At 43.5% G+C, this 21662-nt stretch overlaps 1 protein-coding gene across 1 annotated transcript in view; it reads right to left on the reverse strand.

Annotated features, from left to right (window-relative positions):
- Positions 1-15269, reverse strand: part of AFG2B (AFG2 AAA ATPase homolog B) — a 19876-nt gene extending 4607 nt beyond the window's left edge. The window contains exons 1-7 of the mRNA XM_080980356.1: positions 15161-15269; positions 11481-12601; positions 9906-10091; positions 7270-7425; positions 5348-5557; positions 3169-3396; positions 344-478 (exon numbers count right to left, since the gene is read on the reverse strand). Coding sequence (XP_080836482.1) covers positions 344-478; positions 3169-3396; positions 5348-5557; positions 7270-7425; positions 9906-10091; positions 11481-12554 — 1989 coding nt within the window. The 5' untranslated portion in view covers positions 12555-12601; positions 15161-15269. The remainder of the gene's footprint in view (positions 1-343; positions 479-3168; positions 3397-5347; positions 5558-7269; positions 7426-9905; positions 10092-11480; positions 12602-15160) is intronic.
- Between the last annotated feature and the right edge of the window lie 6393 nt (positions 15270-21662).

Consider the following 21662-nt stretch of genomic DNA (forward strand, 5'->3'; position numbering starts at 1 on the left):
TCGAACTGCTAGGTGGGCAGGAGCTGGGACCGAACGACGGGAGCTCACCCCGCCGCGGGGATTCGAACCGCCGACCATGCGATCAGCAAGTCCTAGGCACTGAGGTTTTACCCACAGCGCCACCCGCGTCCCAGATGCATCCTTAGAAAGGCACAAACTTGGGAAGCTGAGTTCTAAGTGGATGGAATATGAAAGCAGCTCTAAACACTGGCTTGCCTGCTAAATATCTGGAAGTTTAAACCCAAGTCTCAACAGGCTTCATATATCTTTCTTTGTGAAAAACGGAATGCTCGTAATTACCTATCTCTGCGGTTTAAAATTCACCTCTGGATTTGTGCCCTACCTTCCGATCTGGAGGTGGAATATAGATGATCTTGTCAAACCGTCCAGGACGCAACAAGGCATCGTCCAACATGTCTGGTCTGTTGGTTGCAGCGACGACAACGACATCTTTGTTGAAAACCTCCTGAAATTCCAGCTGGAAAATTGGCAAAAATTAAACGCTTGAAAAACAAGCATTTGCACATTAACTGTCTGTCCGTCTGTCTGTCTGTCTGTCTGTCTGTCTATCTATCTATCTAATTTTTATTAAATTTTCTGTTTTACAATTTAAAATATTCATTTTACCTCCTTAAGGTATCAATGACTTCCCTTCTTCTCTTTCCATGGTTCATTTTACATATAATAAATCCCCGCATATTTTACAAAAACTATACCATTCAGTATTCCATTATTGCATCCATCAAAACTTATTTAGACTGTTGAATTTATCTTAACGCTGCCAGCATTTTCAGCTGAACACAATCATTTCCCATATATTCAATAAACGTTTTCCAATCTTCCTTAAACATATGTTCTTCTTGTTCTCTTATTCTGTATGTTAAGTCTGCAAGTTGTGCATATTCTGTCAACTTAAGTTGCCATTCTTCTTTGGTTAGGACCTCGCTCATTTTACATTTTTGGGCTAGCAAAACACAGGCCACAGTAGTGGCATATATAAATAACCTTTTTTGACACCTGGGAATTCAGGCTGAATTATCCCTAACAGGAAGGATTCTGGGTCTTTTAAACACCCCCCCCCCAATTCATTATTGGGGGAAAAATGTTTAATTCACATTAACTGTATATCCTGCTTATTCACCCAAAATTAAAGGTGGCTTTAAATTACCCCACATACTTGTTTTAGACAACAAGTCAACTAAGAAAAGAATTAGGCTGCAATCCTATGAATAAATACTAGGAATAAGCCTCACTGAACTCAATGGAACATACTTCAGAGTAGACTAGGCTTCCTCAACCTCGGCCCTCCAGGTGTTTTTGGCCTACAACTCCCATGATCCCTAGCTAGCAGGACCAGTGGTCAGGTATGATGGGAATTGTAGTCTCAAAAACATCTGAAGGGACGAGGTTGAGGAAGCCTGGTGTAGACATACATAAGATTGTACTGTTGGAGATTTATAATTTTGCATAAAATTTGAACTGTTAGATTGCATTACAATTTGTAATGTTTTTAATGTGGCTTTTATTGGATTGTTAAAATGGAAAATTTAATAAATATTATTCGTAAAAAAAAAAGACTGTACTCATGGTAACAAAAAGTTTCACTAACTCTTTTCATGTACGGGATTGTCCAGGGTTATAGAACTATGAGGCATAGATGGAAATCCTGTGGCCTTATGATGTTGAACTACAACTCCCATTGCCCTTGACTGCTGGCCAAGATGGCTGGGACTAGCTATAAGTTTCCCATCCCTGTTACGCAGTATTAGAAGAAAGCCAACTAGTTCTTTATTCAGGATTTATCAGAATTAAAGCCCAGTCTGAGATAATCAATGTTGTATGTAGCTTATACCCATTACAACCTTTGTAGACATAAAATGCAAAGTAAGCAAACTTATGGAAAAGGTTTCAAAGAAACCCATTTGCAGTATTTTCTCCATGTGTCCTTCTATTTATCTGTTTATATCTAACATTGCCAGTGGTGGTATTTATCAATTTAAGGGAAAATGCATTCAAGGGTAACTGTGCAGAAAACCGAACAAAACGATTTTCAAAACGATTTAATAGATGGGTGGGGTATAAATTATTATTATTATTATTATTATTATTATTATGGACTTAAGAACCTACTACTGACGGTGTTCACTGGGGAAATGGACTGATTACTAAACCACTCTGGGAATGGAATCTCTGTGAGAGGATTACCGTATTTTTCGCTCTATAACACGCACCAGACCATAACACGCACGTAGTTTTTAGAGGAGGAAAACAAGAAAAAAAATATTCTAAACAAAATAGTGGATATATGATTATTGTGGTTCATGCTGTGGCCACAGACATGTGATCTGACAGTGAGTTTGGAGTAGCCCAATGCAAAAATCCTGAGGATCCATGTGGATCCATGCTTTGTAACCATGGAGGAGGGAAGGAAGGGGAACCATGGATCCTCTGCTCACGACTGTAGCAGATCCCCCCCCCGCCACCCGCAGGCATTCGCTCCATAACACGCACAGACATTTCCCCTTACTTTCTAGGAGGAAAAAAGTGAGTGTTATGGTGCAAAAAATACGGTAAGCGTCTCCTAACAACTCTCAGGTGGACGCGGGTGGTGCTGTGGGTTAAACCACAGAGCCTAGGACTTGCCGATCAGAAGGTCGGCAGTTCAAATCCCCGCGACGGGGTGAGTTCCCGTTGCTCCGTCCCTGCTCCTGCCAACCTAGCAGTTTGAAAGCACGTCAAAGTGCAAGTAGATAAATAGGTACCGCTCTGGCGGGAAGGTAAACGGCGTTTCTGTGCGCTGCTCTGGTTCGCCAGAAGCGGCTTAGTCATGCTGGCCACATGACCCGAAAGCTGTACACTGGCTCCCTCGGCCAATAAAGTGAGATGAGCGCCGCAACCCCAGAGTTTGCCATGGCTGGACCTAATGGTCAGGGGTCCCTTTAACTTTAACAACTCTCAGGACCCTTAACAAACTACAGTTCCCAGAATTCCTTGCAGGAAGCCATGACTGTTTAAAGTGGCATGATACTGCTTTAATTCTACAGTGCATAAGGGGCCTGTGTCTGTTGTTGCAACCTAGCTTTCTGCGTTTATGCCATAAGAGATTCAGCAGATAGAAATGAGCTCATCTACAAAAGCAAAAGGATGAAAAACATGAGAATTAGATACCTCTCTATCATTTTCTGTTTGTTCTCGACTGTCATTTTCCAGCTCGGCTTTATTTCCTCTCCTCTCCGTTAACTTCAGCCCAACGCCATCCAATTCATTAAGGAGGACAGAAAGAACTCTCTCCTGGACGCCATGCCCTGTTTTACTGGCTGACCGAGATCCCAGGATAGAATCAATCTCATCAAGGAATACAATTGCAGGCGCATTGGCTCTTGCTTGACGAAATACCTTGAATAAGTAAAATTAAGCGGTGGGTGGGGGAGATAGGTAGAAATCATATATCTGTGCAGAATGCATAATTTAAGTCAAATGGGGAAGACATGAATTTTTTCCCTATGTTCAAATGAAGTGTAAATTCTTCTTTGCACAGGGGTACTTTGGTTCTCAAATGCCTTGGTACTCAAACTACTGGGAACCCAAAGATTGCAAACCCGGAAGTGTTCCAGTTTGCAAACTTTTTTCGGAATCCAAACGTGCTCTGTTTTGAGTGTTACGCTTCCGATTTGAGTGCCACACTTCCGTTTTGAGTGTCTGTCTGTTTTTGCTATTTATTTTGCGTTTTTGTGGCTTTTTTTGTTTTATTTTCATGACACTGTGGAACCCAGTTCAGCTACTGATTGATTGTGTGACTGCAGTACATTGTTTATTGCTTTCGTTTTATGGCTCAATGGTCTTGTTAGATAGTAAAATTCATGTTAAATTTCTGTTTTAGTCAGGAACGGATTAATCCATTTTGCATTACATTCTATGGGAAAGTGTGCTTTGGTTTTGGAACGCTTTGGTTTCGGAACGGACTTCCAGAACGGATTAAGTTTGAGAACCAAGATAGCACTATACTTGCTGAAGCCAACTACAGACCCAGCAGATCACTCTGATTTGTAGGAGAGCTTCTTTTGCATGATATAAAGATCTCAGAAGCTTGCTCTGCAGTAACTCAAAGCAGTGCTTTTGGTGTGGCTGTCTCTGTTCTGTGTTTCTGTTGACCTTCGACAGCCAACCACAATCTGCACTTTCACAAAACAACTGAAGAATTTATATTTCTGACAGGCTTTACCTGCTGGATAAATAGGTATTTACCATGAGTGTCTATTTTGTTATGGTTTTATTTATTTACTTAGCTTTTTATTTATTCTTTACAAATTTATACATTTCATTAGTTTTACAATCAATTTCAGGTTTCAAAATTCGACTTCCTCCCCCCTCTTTCTGCGGTTCCTTAAATTTATTTTTTTAATATCTTCTGCATATCCAGATTCATTTGACTTGCTCATTTAATTACCTACTGTAAATATATACTCTTATAAGACTGCAGGTTATTACAGCAATCCTGCTAATGTGTTTATCTGTTTATGTTCAACTGTTTTTAATTCTCTTACGTGCAAATCGCCTTGAGGTGGTTGTTTGGAAGGTGATTAAAGGCATAAAAAGTCAGCCCTGCCACACCGAGAGATAAATGGAAATCTGTGAAAAAGGCTCAATACAAAAATTTAGCATCAAGTTGAAAGGTACTTCAATTAGCATGGCTTGTCTGAAGTTACGATGTATACAGAGTGAGACGGTAGCCCTTAATAATGAAAGTGTGGACATAATAATAATGATAATATATTATATATACCCCACCCATCCAGCTGGGTTTCCCAAGTCACTCTGGGCGGCTCCCAACAGAATATTATTATTATTATTACTAGTGATAAAAGAGAAAACATTTAAAACTTCCCTAAACAGGGCTGCCTTCGGGTATCTTCTAAAATTCAGACAGTTGTTTATTTCCTTGAAATCTGATGGGAGGGCGTTCCACATGGTGGGCGCCACTACCGAGAAGGCCCTCTCCTTGGTTTTTATGTTTAACTGTTTTCTTAAATTATCTTATTCTGTGGACATACTGTCACCTCAGATGCAATAAAGTCGGCATAATAAAATGAGTTCTGTGCCTGCGCGCTCTTTCCTGCCTTCTCTAGCACACTGTAACAGAAAACTTAAATCATTTCTGAAACCACGATTTCTTCTTGTACCCAAACCAGGAAACCAAAGTTTAATCTCAGTCTATCAGCCACAATATAAAACTAGAATCTAGCTATGGGTTACTAAAGCAGGATGGCTAGGTCTGAACCTGATAATTATTTAATGTGGTCTATTTTCACCCAAGGACTGTAGATTACGAGGAAAATAAAAAACAAACCTGAGACAAAATCTTCTCCGAATCTCCAACGTAAGGCGAGAAAAGGTCGGCACCGCTCACAGACAGAAAGGAACAGTGACAGCTTGTGGCGGCTGCTTTTACAAGCGTAGTTTTGGCGCAACCTGACGGTCCGTACAAAAGGATGCCCTTCGGGCGGGCAAGCCCCATTCTCACAAAAGCTTCTGGGAATTTTATAGGCCATTCAATGCTCTGCAAATACAAAAAAGCCGTAGAAACTTCCATTAATTCCTTATAACATTAGATCATACAAGGCAACACTGAATGGGGTAACTGTGCCCCTGAAGGATCAAGTGAGCAGCATGGGAGTCATTTTGGACTCACAGCTGTCCATGGAGGCACAGGTTAAATCCGTGTCCAGGGCAGCCGTCTACCAGCTCCACCTGGTACGCAGGCTGAGACCCACAGACTGTCTTGCCAGAGCTCTGGTTATCTCCCGCTTGGACTACTGCAGTGCGCTCTATGTGGGGCTACCTCTGAAGGTGACCCAGAAACTGCAATTAATCCAGAATGCGGCAGCTAGACTGGTGACTAGGAGTGGCCGCCGAGACAGTATAACACCAATCCTGAAAGACCTATACTGGCTCCCAGTACGTTTCCGAGCACAATTCAAAGTGTGGTGCTGACTTTTAAAGCCCTAAATCGCCTCGGCCCAGTTTAGATGGGAAACCCAGCCAGATGGGTGGGGTAGAAATAATAAATTATTTTTACACCTGAAGGAGCATCTCCACCCCCATCGTTCAGTCTGGACACTGAGGTCCAACTCTGAGGGCCTTCTGGTGGTGAGCTTACAGGGAACCAGGCAGAGGGCCTTCTCGGTAGTTGTGTCCGCCCTGTGGAACGCCCTCCCATCAGATGTCAAGGAAATAAACAATGATCTGACTTTCAGAAGACATCTGAAGGCAGCCCTGTTTCGGGAAGCTTTTAATATTTGCTGTTTTATTGTAATATTGTAATATTGTAATATTCTGTTGGGAGCTTCTGTTGGGAGTGGCTGGGGAACCCAGCCAGATGGGAGGGGTATAAATAATAAATTATCCAGAGAGAAATAGCTTTCTGCTAAACAAACATCATTCCTGGTTTTGAGTTTCCTTTAAGACTTTGAGCTGACAACTTTCTCTGCATTCTACACTCAACTGCACTGAGCGTAGGGGCCTTCTCTGCAGTGGCTTCCTGTCTATGGAATGCTCTCCCCAACGAAGTTCGCCTGGTGCCTTCATTATACACCTTTAGGCGCCAGGTAAAAACATTCCTCTTTAACCAGGCCTTTGGCTGATTGATATCCGATGCCCTTTTAAAATGTGTTGAGGGGTGTTAATTGGGTTGTTTTTGTTTTTATTACGCATTTTGTGTTTTTATATTGCAGTTTTATGTTGTAACCACCCTTAGACCTGTGCGTATAGGGCAATATACAAAAAATTAATAAATAATAATAATAATAATAATAGTTGCTCCTTCTGACATTTCTAGTCTCGTCCAAGGTTATGGTCTGAAGGCAGTAAACCAGCTTGCAGAGGAAAGTTCCCCTCTGCCCCATTTCCTCTGTCATTGTAGAGAAATAATTCTCACAAAACTAACAAAGCATTTTGAACCCTCTAAATAAGCACAAAGAACCTCTGGATACTGGTAGATTCAAACTCCCACCAGCCCCTACCAGCATCAACAATGGTCAGGATTGAGCAACCTCTTGGAGGGCCACTGTTTCCTGATTCCTGTTTTAAGCGGTCATCTAAATCTGGCTACAATCTTACATGTTATTTTGTCTCTACATCAGTAGTGCTATAAACATCTCCCCAAGCTCCATGAGGGGAGAGAGCTGGAAATGTGATAAATAAAGTAATAATTGCAGAATCCAAGACCTGTGAAAGTATAGCCACCCTTGAAATTCGTCTCTGTAACGCTACCTGTTTTAACTTGAGTTTCACATCTTCAAGGCCACCAATCTGATCCCAGGCGACAGGCCTGAAGTCTGCCAGCCCAACTCCACTTCGAACAGAGGACGGCTGGATCGTTTTCAATGCTTCACGGAAGTCCGACATGTGCACTGTGTCAACTGAATCCTGAAGAAATGTATGTACAAGCAGAGGAAAAAAAAGGTTTGTTTGCTTTTAATGCCCCAAACCCTGAAGTCACTCACTCGTGAGAAGTCTTAGCAGCCCTGCCAATGAACAATCAGTCCATATATCTGGGTCCACAACTTACATTTATATACTGCTTTCTGACACAGCACCCAGAGCAGTTTACAGTGGCAAAATACTAAAGCAAATAAATGATATAAATTGTAGGTGTAAAGGTAAAGGACCCCTGAAAGGTTAAGTCCAGTCAAAGGCGACTATGGGGTTGCGGCGGTCATCTCGCTTTCAGGCCGAGGGAGCCAGTGTTTGTCTACAGACAGCTTTTCAGGTCATGTGACCAGCAGGACTAAACCACTTCTGGCGCAACGGAACACTGTGACAGAAACCAGAGCGCACGGAAATGCCGTTTGCCTTCCCACTGCAGTGGTACCTATTTATCTACGTGAACTGGCGTGCTTTTGAACTGCTAGGTTGGCAGGAGCTGGGGCAGAGCAACGGGAGCTCACCCCATCACGGGGATTCAAACTGCCGACCTTCTGATTGGCAAGCCCAAGAGGCTCAATGGTTTAGACCACAGCGCCACCTGTGTCCCCACCACAAATTGTACAGTTGGGCAGGGAGGGGACAGTTTGACTGGCGCTGTCTCTTTGCCTGTTTGCTTCACTTTTCCCTTCTTTCTCACAGGGCAAATAGTGTCTGTTACAACATTCAAGTTATAATGTTTTACAATACTCTGATTCTACAGAGACATGCAACTCTGCTATGATTTCCAGGAGCTTGTGATAACACAGCTACAGAGGCCTCCTAGGGGAAGCAACTGTGGCTATGTGATATTAATAATTACTAGCAACCTAGCAGCCCAAAAGCAAACCAGTGCAAGTAGCTAAACAAATAAGTAGATAGATAAATAAATAAATAGGTACTGCTGCGGCAGGAAGGTAAACAGCATTTCTGTGCGTTCTGGTTTCCGTCACAGTGTTCTATTGCGTCAGAAGCGGTTTAGTCATGCTGGCCACATGACCCGGAAAGCTGCCTGTGGACAAACGCCAGCTCCCTTGGCCTGAAAGCGAGATAAGCGCCACAACCCTAGTCGCCTTTGTTAGGACTTAACCGTCCAGGGGTCCTTTACTTTACGAGCAAAAATACCCATTGTTGAGTGGGGGAACTGAGAAAGGTCCTGTGAACTGTAGAATATGGGTCGTTCAGTGGGATTGGCCAGAAAGACCGCCTCTCCCCGCACCCAGCTCAAATTGTCTCTCTGACACTGTAACCCTGTGTTTATAGAGATGGCCGGAGCAAAGCAGACACCTATAACCATATACAGTGGTACCTCGGTTCTCAAACATCTCCGTTGACAGATGTTTCGGAACCCAAACACTGAAAACCTGGAAGTAAATGCTTCCTTTTTCGAATGCGCCTCGGAAGTCGAATGGCTTCCACTGCGTGTTTTTCAATTTTCTCAACTGAATTTGCAGACAGTCCTTTGTGCCTCAGTTTTTGAATGTTTTAGAACTCAAACTGTCTTCCAGAACGGATTACGTTTGATAACCGAGGTACCACTGCACTGCTAATCTCAATGTAGCAAGCATTCCTCAATCCCTGATAGCAGCTCATTTTACTTTGTGCTCTAGAATGTAATGGGGATCACTGAGAAATGAGCTTGACTGTAAATGTCTCGGCCTAGGTTGCGTTCCTTGGCCATATTACAGGGTGTGAAAGGCACAGATTCCAGAAATAGGCACATATATGATATACCACTGCACACAGAGTGGATCTGCAACAAAACATTGCAGTGAAGAGTATTGCTTCTCATGATCCCAGTTGCTCCCTTATCTGCCACCTCAAACAGTCAGTTGGTATTCCATGGCCACTGTGCAAAGTTTGGAGAGTCCCCTTCTTAGGGTTTTCCATGCCAGATATCTTGTACTTTTGCAAAGCTCAACAATTTTGGGGTCTTCCTAAAAAAACACCCCATCAACTTTCGGGGTGTGCTGGTTGTTACTTTTTGAAATATGGGAACCCCAGTTATAACCCCTTCCTGAGTTTGGGTGGTGTCAGTTAATGGTACCCACTGCCTGAACATCAGAAAAACAGGGAATGGTACATATCAGGCATGCAGAGTTCGGCCAGTGTTGCCGACTCTGTGATGGGCAAACAAGTTATTTCAGTCTCTTCTGCATCCCAGGTGTGCGAATCATTGCTATCTAATAAATGTAACACACTGACACAGACACTCAATTGCACCTGTGTAACTGACACAAATCTCCCAAGCTGGTTCCCCACCCTAGATGTTGTGCAGGCCCAGCAACTCAAAAGCAAGCTATGTCTATTTGCAGCCACAATGTCACACAGGATAAAGCTGCTGAGCATTTAACACAAAGCGGGGGCAGGGGGAAGAGTGCGTGGGGGGAGACTCCCCCAGTGTACGAAAATATTCTGGGCTGACATCTGAAATAATTCCTTACCGAAGAGGCACGAAAAACAGCCTGCATTGAAGCCTCTCTGCAGAGCGCCGTAAGGTCAGCTCCAACATAACCGGTGGTTATTTCTGCAAGTTCAAGCAAATTCACATCGTTCGACACAGGCATGCCAGCAGTAATCAACTGCAGAATAGACCTCCTTTGCTTCATGGTTGGCGTCCCGATTATAACCTAAGAAAAGAGCAAATGGAAAGAAATGTGTTGCTACCTTGGTGTATCCTGACAATTCACAACCTGTATTAACCGCAGGCAACGCAGGGCTTATCCAAAGCAAATCTCAGCCCAATTTCGAGTGCAAAGGTTTCAATCAGGAATGGGCAATCTCTAGCCTGACAGGTGCTGTGGGACTCCAACTCCCATCATCCCTCCTCGCTGCTTAGACTGACTGGGGCAGATGGGAATTGTAGTCCGGCAAAATATGGAGGACTGATGGTTCTGCAACCCTGTGCTAGATGGGCTGAACTAAACCTCAGACCTGAGCTTCTTCATAATGTTCTTCTCCAACCAACTCAGATGGCTTTAAAAGACACCCTCCAATGTCCACATAATGAGCAAATTCTACAAAGTAACCCCAATGTGTAAGCATCACCGTAAATTTATTTATCACCCCGTTTTCCATCATTCCAACTATGGGGCAGGACTGGAACTGCCCATTTCTAAATATTACCACTTGGAACAAAAGAAGTCTGGGAAATGTACTTCTGAAAATGTGCCAGATGATAAAAGAGTTCTCTCGCAGGAACTACAACTCTACAGTCCTTTGAGGAAAGCCATGACACCCCAAGGTCATTGAGAGGGCTCCCCTTTCCTTTTTCCCCCATAATTTTTATCAAATTTTCTGTTTTACATTTTAGAATACAGTGGTACCTTGGTTTTCGAGCATCTCGGAAGCCGAACGTTTGGGTTTTTGAACGCCTAAAACCCGGAAATCAATGCTTCCGTTTTCGAACGTGCCTCAGAAGTCAAACGGCTTCCGCTGAGTTTTTTTCCAGTTTTCTCCACTGAATTTGCAGCCCGCCCTTTGCATCTCAGTTTTCAAACGTTTCAGAAGTCGAACGATCTTCTGGAACGGATTACGTTCGAAAACCGAGGTACCACTGTATTCATTTAAACAACCTTAAAATATCAATGACTTCCCTTCCTCTCTTTCCATGGTTCGTTTTGCCTAACATAAATCCCTGCATATTTTACATAAACTAAACCATTCAGTATTCCATTATTACATCCATCAAAACTTATTTTCACTGTTGAATTTATCTTAATGCTGCCAATGTTTTCAAGTGTACACAATTTCCCCACATATAATCAATAAATGTTTTCCAATATTCCTTAAACGTATGTTCTTCTTGTTCTCTTATTCTATATGTTAGGTCCAGAAGCTGCGCATATTCCATCGGTTTAAGTTGCCATTCTTCTTTAGTTGGGACCTCGCTTGTTTTCCATTTTGGGCTCAGAAAACACGGGCTGCAGTTGTAGCAAAAAATAAAAAGGGCTCCCCCTTCCTAAACAAAGCAGTAAGTAGCAATCAGAAGTAACAAGAAAGATATAATTTACAATCACCTCTCGGTCCAGCCTGCCTGGCCTCCTAAGTGCAGGGTCCAGGGCATCGGGTCGATTTGTTGCCGCCACGATCACTACGTCATTTTCTCCCCCGATGCCATCTAGAAGAGTTAGCAATTGAGCCACCAGACGATTTTCCGGGGCATTACTTGAACTGCCCCGTTTAGGACACAACGAGTCGATCTCGTCAATAAAAAGAACAACCGGTCCTTCGCTGGACAATTCTCTTGCTTGTTCAAAAACTCGCCGCAAGTTCTCCTCGCTTTCGCCGGGCCTCGAACCGTAGATTATAGGGCCGTCGATGCAAAGGAGGCTTGCACCAATTCCCCTGGCAACCGATTTCACCAGAAGTGTTTTGCCCACTCCTGGAGGCCCCACCAAAAGCACTCCTCTAGGGACAGAAAGGCCCAGCTTCTGGAAGGTTTTGGGAAAGCGCAAGGGCAAGTCGATCATCTCTTTTAAGGAGGTGCTGGCGTCGTTCATGCCCGCCACCGGGATTCTGGCGCTGTCCTCCATCGAATGGTTGTGCCAATCTAGTGTGACTGCCTCTTTGACAGTTACACCGGTTTTGAGGGTTACCAAACCGGCTTCTTCTGCGGTGGCAGGCTCCATGGACAATATTTCAACACGTGCCAACGGATTGCCTGGAATTGACGCAAAGGTAACGACGTGATGGGGAGAAACGTAGGCCTTTCTCAGAAGTTCCTTGACCACGTCCTGCACCATGGTTTTCGGAGTGGATTTTTTCAAGGCACGGTTCTTAAAGATGACTTTGACTGTCACTCTCCTGAGCTTGCAAGAAGGCAAGAGCTTCAATTGGTCCATGCTCACGGTGAGATTTTGGGGCTGGCACTCCTTTAAGCGCAAAGTTCTGCACTTGAGATCGACCTGCAAATAGCCGTCGGCCAAATCGTGCCTTGGCCAGGCGGTACAGAGACAGCTGCCAGTAGGGAGGGTGATCTTCACGGGGGAGCCCAGTGTGGCACCCAGGGCAGAGAATACAGCAGGCCCCAGCCTGCACCTTTGGGTGCCTTCATCTTCGGGAACCTGCGGCAACAGCTTTAACAAAGCCATCTTCACGGCGAGCCGCTGGGTTGCAAATCATACACGCAGATGTTTCTCTGCACAGTTTAGAATGAAGAGGAAAAAAGAAAAAGAAAATTAGCTGATTTTATTTAACAATAGTGTGTGCAGGTTTTAGGAAGGAGGAAAACAGATTTCAGGGAGAGGTGCAAGTTTAATAGAAAAGTTCAAAGTTCCCGGATGCATTCAAGAATAAATTACAAGACAGCCGTAAATCTGAAGAGCCTTTCTGTTATCATTCCATACTTAAAATTTGCCTGAAAAAGAAATACTTTTCTGAATCACAGAATGTGAAGGGGTCTGCCTTTCCTGAATAGTTTATCTAACACATGGATGGAGAACCTCAAACTGAGAGGACCAACATGGCCCTCCAAGCCTCTTTATATGGCCCTCAGACAATTCCTAGCCCCAGTCTTCCTCCCCAGTTTCTTTATATCCTCCCCAAGATCTTTTGCCTGGCTAGAATGTGCCCTTGACCCTGATCATGCTTTTTACTTGCCTAGACGCAGGAGAAAGAGGGATCAAAGAATGTATGTAGAAACAGGCTTACTGTAGTAGTAGTAGTAATAATAATAATAATAATAATAATAATAATAATAATTTAATTTATATCCCGCCCATCTGGCTGGGTCTCCCCAACCACTCTGCGTGTCTTGCAACATATACCGTATTTTTCGCCCTATAGGACGCACTTTTTCCCCTCCAGAAATGAAGGGGAAATGTGTGTGCGTCCTATGGGGCAAATACAGGCTTTCGCTGAAGCCTGGAGAGCGAGAGGCTCTCGCTCTCCAGGCTTCAGGAAGCTCTGCGCAACCCTCTGGAGCCTGGCGCGAAGCCGCTCCGGCCTCTGGAGGGTTGTGCAGAGCTGCCTGCATTCCGAAGCCTCGGGCGCGCTGAAGAGCGCGCCCTAGCTTTGCACAGCTGTCCGCAAGCCTGGGTAGACCGGTGCGGCTCCCTAGGCTTGCGGATAGCAGGCTGTTCTGGGGGCTGGGGTGGGGGGAAGCTCGGGCTTCCCCCGCGCCAGCCCCATGCCTGGGGGGGAAATAAATTTTTTTTCTTTATTTCCCCCCCCAAAAAAGTAGGTGCGTCCTATGGGGCGAAAAATACGGTAAAACGCAAAGCATCAAACATTAAAAAACAAGGCATCCTATACAAGCAACATGCAAACCAATAAAAACCAATAACAACACCAACAATAAGTTTACAGTTATACCCAAATTAAAGTAACCGCCAACCCCAACTAAACATTTAACCAACATCAACCCGACAAAAATGAAACAGAGGAACCAAAATTAACTTTTACAAAGGTAAAAATTACTGTTCCACCCACTTTTGCTTCTGGGCATGTATCCCCTGGGAGGTTGCCTATGAGGAAATGTAGCCCGTAGAAGTATATATATATATATATATATATATATATATATACACACCTGGTAAAATAAGATGCTTATACGATCTTCATGCACGTAATGTTGCCTATTTATATATACTGCAATTTTCCTCTACCAGCATAACCATCGTAGAGGCAGCAGCGCTCACTTTGAATCTGTCCTCTGCCCTGAACCCCTTTTTAACTATCAATGCACAATTCACAAACAAGAAAGCTGGTCCTTGGATACACACAGAAGACCTTTCCTTTGTTGTTATGGGCAGCCAGCTGCCACAATATGGGGGGCAATATGGGGCACAATTTCTAGGTAGCCTTGAGCATCAGCAGGCCTTTTGTTGACTAGCTCTCAACCCAGCCAGTAGTTATAGGAAGCCCGTAAGGCCCATTGCGAGAGCCTAGGCTTTTCATACAGAAGGTTACAAGTTCAATCCCAACTAAAAGCATCAAGTAGCTGGAGAAGCATCAGGTGAAGCTGCTGCCAGTCCGAGTAGGCAATGCTGGCCTAGATGGAGCAATAGCCTGACAATGGCTTAAGCGGCTTCTTGTAACCTATCTTCCAATACACAAACTCAATTCTGAAAGCAAAATGCTCAAGGATAGGTACGCAATTATTTCATCAAATTTATATCCTGCTTTATTGTTTTTTAAGAAAAGCAGTAAACACAAAGGAATAAACACAAAGGAACGCATTCCCAGAGACAGGCACCCCAAGCCATACATGAAATAGAGCCACAAAAAGCAACATTTCCCAGTTTAATTTCTAAAAGCATGAGTGTCTGCAGGATTTTTCCTCAGGTGGGAGATACACCCACCCCGTAACTGAACTAACTGAACTAAGACTTTCTAAAAAAAAATATTATGCATTTTATATTCTCATTTTGTTTTTGTTTTTTCTGTCGTGAGCTGCCCTGGGCTATTCGGTTGAAAGGCAGTATACAAATTTAATGCCTAATTAAGATACGACCATTGCTCTAGCCGGCATTTTAGGGCAGCATTCGGATTAATGATAATTATTTTCCATTGTCTTGCTGCCCCGTTTGTCTGATGGGATTTATGGATGTGGCTCAGAAATGTGAATAATTAAGCGTTATTTTAGAAGGAATAAAATAAAGATGAAAGGCATGCAAGTTCCTGATGAAACAAAGGAGAAAAGCGCCTGCATATCTCAGGTAGACAAGTATAAGAAGACTGCAGCCTAAACACTCACCAGGCACCAGCGATTTAAAGGCATTTTCTCCTTCTTTGCAAGCAAGCAAAGGGAAAGGGGGAAGGAAATGGTACAGTGCAGCCCGCTAATTGGCTAACCGGCCTGCCAATCAATTCTCCCCGCAAAAGACGGCAATCAGACGAACCCTTGGAGCGAGTCGTTTTTCCTCCGGTCCCGTCGAAAGCGGATGTGGAGTGGAAGGTTCCAATCAGAGAACGGGGGTGGTGGTAATGGGTGGGACAAAGGAAAGAGGTTGGATGTCTGGTTGGACGCTGGGTGGCGCATAGTTGCATAAAGGGAGGTCTCTATTTTATTGAGAGAGGCGTGGGAGCAGTTGTGTTAGGAAGCTGTGTGAGGTTTATTTTTTGGGGGGGGGGGGATAAAACTTAATTTTTGCAACTTTATTCAGTGAAAATATGTTTTTGGGTGCGATAAATTCAAATCTGCTATTATTTTTCAGATTGCGCAGCATTCAGTTTGGTAAACCTAGGTCGTATTAAAAAGCACATAACTGTTCTCTGAAAACCAAAGAATTTTAATTTTACCTTCTGAAAATGTCAGGTAATGCTTATTAATAATAATAATAATAATAATATATGCTCTTGTGAAAATGCAGGTTATTACAATAATCCTGCCAGTGTTCTTACCTATTTATAATTTATCTGTAAATATTAAACAAATCATTTCCATTCTTTTATTTAAAAAAATGTTATCTTGATTTCTTATTCTTCTGGTAAGTTTCACCATTTCTGCATACTCTATAAGTTTTTGTATCCATTCTTCTTTTGCTGGGACTTCTGCTTCTTTCCATTTTTGGGTTAGTGACATTCTTGCCGCTGTAGTATATAAGAGTATATATTTAAAGTAGATGAATAAATGAGCAAATTAAGTTAATTTGGATATGCAGAAGGTATTAAAAATAAATTTAAGGAACCGCAGAAAGTGGAGGGGAAGGAAGTCAAGTTTTGAAATGTTAAAATGATTGTAAAATCAGTGAAATGTATAAACCTGAAATGTAGAAAAAAGTAAAATAATAATAATATAAAAAACCTGCAAGTACTTGGCAATCATTTTTAATGACTTCTATGCAATTTTGCACAGATTTTACATACTAAGCAAAATAAATTACATAAATTGCACCAAAATATCTTTTGAATTCCCAAGTCACGTTAAAACGTTTTAGTACCCCTCATTTTTGGCATTTGAAAAATTCAACAGACCCCAGTGAGGGAGCAAGTCCTGTTGGTCTCAGTAGGACTTCTAAATAAATGTCATTAGGATTTTTATACACACGAGTTAATTTCTTTTACAGTGCAATGCTAACCGGACCTGTTCAGAAGTGAGTAAATTCATTGGGGGCTTACTCCAGGTTTGCTCAGGTTAGGATTTCAGCTTTATAAATAGAAAAATACTCACCTTTTCCTCCAAGGAGCGCAAGGTGACATACATAGTTCTCTTCCTTCTCATTTAATCCCCACAACAATCCTGAGGTATTTTAGGGTGAGAGGCCGTAACTGCCCCAAGGTCACCCAGTGATTTGAACCCTAAACTCCCAGGTACAGTGATGCCTCGCAAGACGAAAAGAATCCGTTCCGCGAGTCTCTTTGTCTTGCGGTTTTTTCGTCTTGCGAAGCAAGCCCATTAGCGGTTTAGCGGATTAGCGCTATTAGCGGCTTAGCGGGCTTAGCGGATCAGCTGATAAGCGGCTTAGCGGATCAGCTGATAAGCGGCTTAGTGGCTTAACGGATCAGCTGTTAAGCGGCTTAGCGGATCAGCTGATAAGCGGCTTAGCGATCAGCTGTTAAGCGGCTTAGCGGATCAGCTGATAAGCGGCTTAGCGGCTTGGGAAAAAGGGGGGGGGGAAGGAAAAAAACCCCGCAGGAACTCACAAGACATTTTCGTCTTGCGAAGCAAGCCCATAGGAAATTCGTTTTGCGAAGCACCTCCAAAACGGAAAACCCTTTCGTCTAGCGGGTTTTCCGTCTTGCGAGGCATTCGTCTTGCGGGGCACCACTGTATTTGTCTTAACATTCTAACCACTACACCACAGAGGTGCTCCTAATAATATTTCCTCTCATCTGTCTCTTAGATTATAAAGTGAAGTTATAGTGATTTATTATTATCACAGAATACAATGGAAGGGACTGAGAGGGACATGTGGTCCAACCCTCTGCAATGCGGGAATCTTTTGTCTTGAACCCACAACCGTGAGATTAAGAGCCTCATGCTCTACCGATTGAACAATCCCAGCTACTCGCAAAGACCCAAAGACCAAAACTTTAATAAAGAATGGGGGGGGGGGGATTACAATTTACTTGAGAGACCAGTGTAAGCAGATGAAAACACTAGCAGGATTGCAATAACACTGGTAATGTAGAAACTACTATGGACCAAATGGAGAGACATAAAACTTGTTGGATGATGAAATAATATGCAGTTGGGAAGGTTCATAATAGGGCCTGTAGAGGGGAAGGTGGGAAGTCTAGAGAGTCAGAGAAATTTCTAAATATGTGTAATGTATTTGGTATTAGAATCTTACGCTTCTAAAATCAAATAAAAATTATTCCCCCCCCCCCAAAAAAGAGCAATCCCAGCTACAATACTTGCTCTCGCACTCATGCAGAATAAAATGACAGGGCTAGATCCGTGAGGAACAGTACAGGAAAAGACAGCACGGGGGGGGGGGGTTGTTCTGCTTAAGACACTTCTAGGGTCCTGACCAGAGAGGAATAGCAAACTAAGCGGATGGACTATGCCGAAATGTCAAAACTGACCGGAAAGCTCAGGAACCAAGAAGACAAAAACTTTAAGAAAGAATGGGAAAAATTATAATATACAGTGGTACCTTGGAAGTAGGACGAAATCCGTTCCGGAAGTCTGTTTGACTTCCAAAACATTCAGGAACCAAGGTTCCTGCGACCAATCAGAAGTCATGTCGAACATTTGGGTTCCAAAGAACATTAGAAAACTGGAACACTCACTTCCGGTTTTTGATCGTTCGGGATCCAAAACGTTCGACTCCCAAGGCATTTGAAAACCAAGGTACGACTGTACTTAGGAGACCACTGTAAGCAGATGAAAATATTAGCAGGATTTTAATAACACTTGTAACAATTAGAGTCAAACCTTGGTTCCCAAATGCCTCTGTTTTGGAATGTTTCAGCCCCTGAACGCTGAAAACCCGGAAGTAAGTGTTCCGGTTTTTGAACGTTTTTTGGAAGCTGAACGTCCGATGCGGTTTCTGCTTGAGTGCAGGAAGTGCCTGCAGCCAATCAGAAGCCGCACCTCGGTTGTCGAACATTTCGGAAGCCAAATGGGTTCTGGAATGGCGTTGGACAACCGAGGTTTGACTGTACAATGTGGATAGATGCAAAACATAGATCACGAAACTATGCAGTTGAAAACGTTCGAAATAAGACCCAAGGAGGGGATGCGGGGGGGGGGGAGTTGGGAGATTCAGAGAAATCTCAATATGTGGACATTTATTTGGTATTGTTATAACTTTACACTTGTAAAACCAAATAACAATTGTTTTCTAAAAGAAAAAATAAAGACACTTCTAGGAGCCGCAGCCAGTGCTGCAGTTGGGAAATGAAAGAATAACTTCTGGTTTTGGCTGCCAGAGGGCAGGCATGAGCTTGTTTCATATTCCAAATGCACAAATTTGGCTGCAGACAGTCTCTGCAGCAATCTTTGCATTGAGCTGAGCTTCAGTAACATGGCACGTATTTGCATGCACAAGGTGTGGCTTTCACTTACAAGGATTTCAAGGAGCAAACCATGGAAAGACCTCACTGTGAGGCCTTGGGGTGTCGCTGTTAGATGGACCAGACAACATGAGGCAAAATTGAGGAGATTTCACCCCTCCCATACACGAGAATCTCCTGATCATCTCCTGATGGTCTCTGCTGACTCTCCAGAGAAGAGGAGGCGTGTCCTGCCTATCTACTTATTCTGCCCAGCAACATATCTGTCTGTCTGTGTGAGAGAGAGTCAGTCAGTGTATCGGAGAGAGTGAGAGTGTTGGAGATCCTAGAGATAAGATTGCTGTTAGAGCAGCTGCAGACTCTCAGTGTAGCATTGATTTATGCTTAGAATATTCAGCTCTGTATATAGTTTTGTATCATAGTTGTAGTTATAGAATAAAAGGAAGATATTCTACAGAGCTGCTCTCCGAGTGGTTTATACTCTGCAAGACTCTGCAAAACTCTGCTGTGCAACGACTGTATTATTGAGACAGTGAATCCGGTGCTCTCAGCTCTAAGCTGTGAGTCCACAGCACTGTGACCTGTTCTTGTGGGAAAGGAGGTCTCTGGCGGTGCTACCCAGCTCGCCTAGCCCAGTCGGGGTTGAGGTGCATGAGTCCAGTTGGCGCACTGGCTCTAGGGCGATGCTGACATAAACCATGGAAAGACCTCACTGTGAGGCCTTGGGGTGCCGCCGTTAGATGGACCAGACAACATGAGGCAAAATGGGCCAATAGCCTCAGTGTAAAGCTTTATATATTTATAGAATAGAAATCCAGTCCAACTTCCTGCAATGCAGGAATCTTTTGCCGAATGTGAAGGCCCACACTTTGGAACCCAAGACTCTGAGCTTAAGAGTCTCATGCATGTGCAGAGTGCATGGCACAGCCAGGCCGTCACACATACGTATTTAGAAAGGGGTTAAAAAGGTAAAGGGACCCCTGACCATTAGGTCCAGTTGTGACCGACTCTAGGGTTGCGGCGCTCATCTCGCTTTATTGGCCGAGGGAGCCGGCATACAGCTTCCGGGTCATGTGGCCAGCATGACTAAGCCGCTTCTGGCGAACCAGAGCAGTGCACGGAAACGCCGTTTACCTTCCTGCCGGAGTGGTACCTATTTATCTACTTGCACTTTGAGGTGCTTTCGAACTGCTAGGTTGGCAGGAGCAGGGACTGAGCAACGGGAGCTCATCCCGTCGCGGGGATTCGAACCGCCGACCTTCTGATCGGCAAGTCCTAGACTCTGTGGTTTAACCCACAGCGCCAGGGGTTAGCTGCTTCTAAAAGCAGGCAAGGTTTGGCTTCTCAGCAAGCTTGAATTTATATTGCAAAATTCAACTCCCTTCTCTCTCCTGTCTCTTAGACCAGTAACATTCAACTTTTTCAGATCTGGAACCCACCTGTAACTCAGACATGCATTGGGTCCCCAGTTCTTTGCCATAGATTTGTTTTTCCCTCGGTAGAATTATGGATTTGGCATAGGACACTTAACTATTGGCTTCGCCTAAACTCAAATCCCCCCGGTCTAATATCCCTAGTGATGCAAGATTGTCACAAGAGAGCCTGGACGAAAATTGTTTCTCAAAAACTTCACTCTTGTGGTTTATCACAACAGCTACTCACTTTGGGTTTTAGTAAAGCAAACAGTCTAATTTGTCAGCTCCTAAATGATATTGAGCGTCAGAACAACATGGCCACAATAAGGAAATTTTGCCCATGGTATGACTATTTTCCACCTTCCCATTTCGACTCTCTGGCACCCTATCTGCATAACCTAGTAATTCTAAAATATAGACATGCTTTTACTCTCGCAAGATTGAATGTATTGCCCTTGGCTGTACTTGAGGGACGATTCCGACAGATTCCACACGAAAAATGCTTATGTCCCTGTGGAGATAGCAGTACAGAATCGGTGGCGTATGCCCTTCCGGCTTGCACTCTCTATAAAGACTTGAGAGATGAGGTTATCACCCCTCTTTTATTGTCTATTCTGGGTCGCCCATCCACTGCCACAGTGTCCCTTCTCTTAGCAGATCAAGATGAGCAGGTGACAGCAAAGGTTGCAAGGTTTTTAGCTGGGGCAATTAGAATACGACCCACTATTTGACTATTGATTCAAAACCCTTAAATGTATTTTATATAATTGACTTTTTATTTCTATTCTTTGTACATTGTTTTGTTGTTTTATTGCTATGGTTGATGGCTGACGCAAATAAAGATTCATTTATTCATTTGTCCGTCCCCCCAAAATAATTTTTATTTGCTTTTACAAGTGTGTATGACAATACGAAATACAAAATACATATCCATATTTAGAGATTTCTCCGAATGTCTAGACTTCCCACCTTCCCCTCCATGGGTCCTATTATCAGCCTTTTCAACTGCATATTATTTCAGTTTTACTTGGATCAAGCTATGAACCGGTAGGTGATTGTGTTGGATGATATTGGGGATACTCTCATGCTGCTACCTTGAAAATAAGTCCATCAAAGTTACTATCCCACAGAAATCTTTGCTCATCTGTGTGTCCAGACATGCCTTAGTAATTATTTGTGGAATATCAATGATCTGGGGAGGAGAGAGGAGAACCAGCTCTCTTCTAGTTTATAGAAGTGGTCAGCTGGAAACAATTCTTACTCATCACATGCTACCAGGCGAGTGGCTATTTGCAAGCCTGCTCTTGTATACATGTTGTTGTTGTTTAGTCGTGTCTGACTCTTTGTGACCCCATGGACCAGAGCACGCCAGGCACTCCT

Source organism: Podarcis pityusensis (genome assembly GCF_964106645.2).
Source record: "Podarcis pityusensis genome assembly, chromosome: 14".
NCBI lineage: Eukaryota > Metazoa > Chordata > Lepidosauria > Squamata > Lacertidae > Podarcis > Podarcis pityusensis.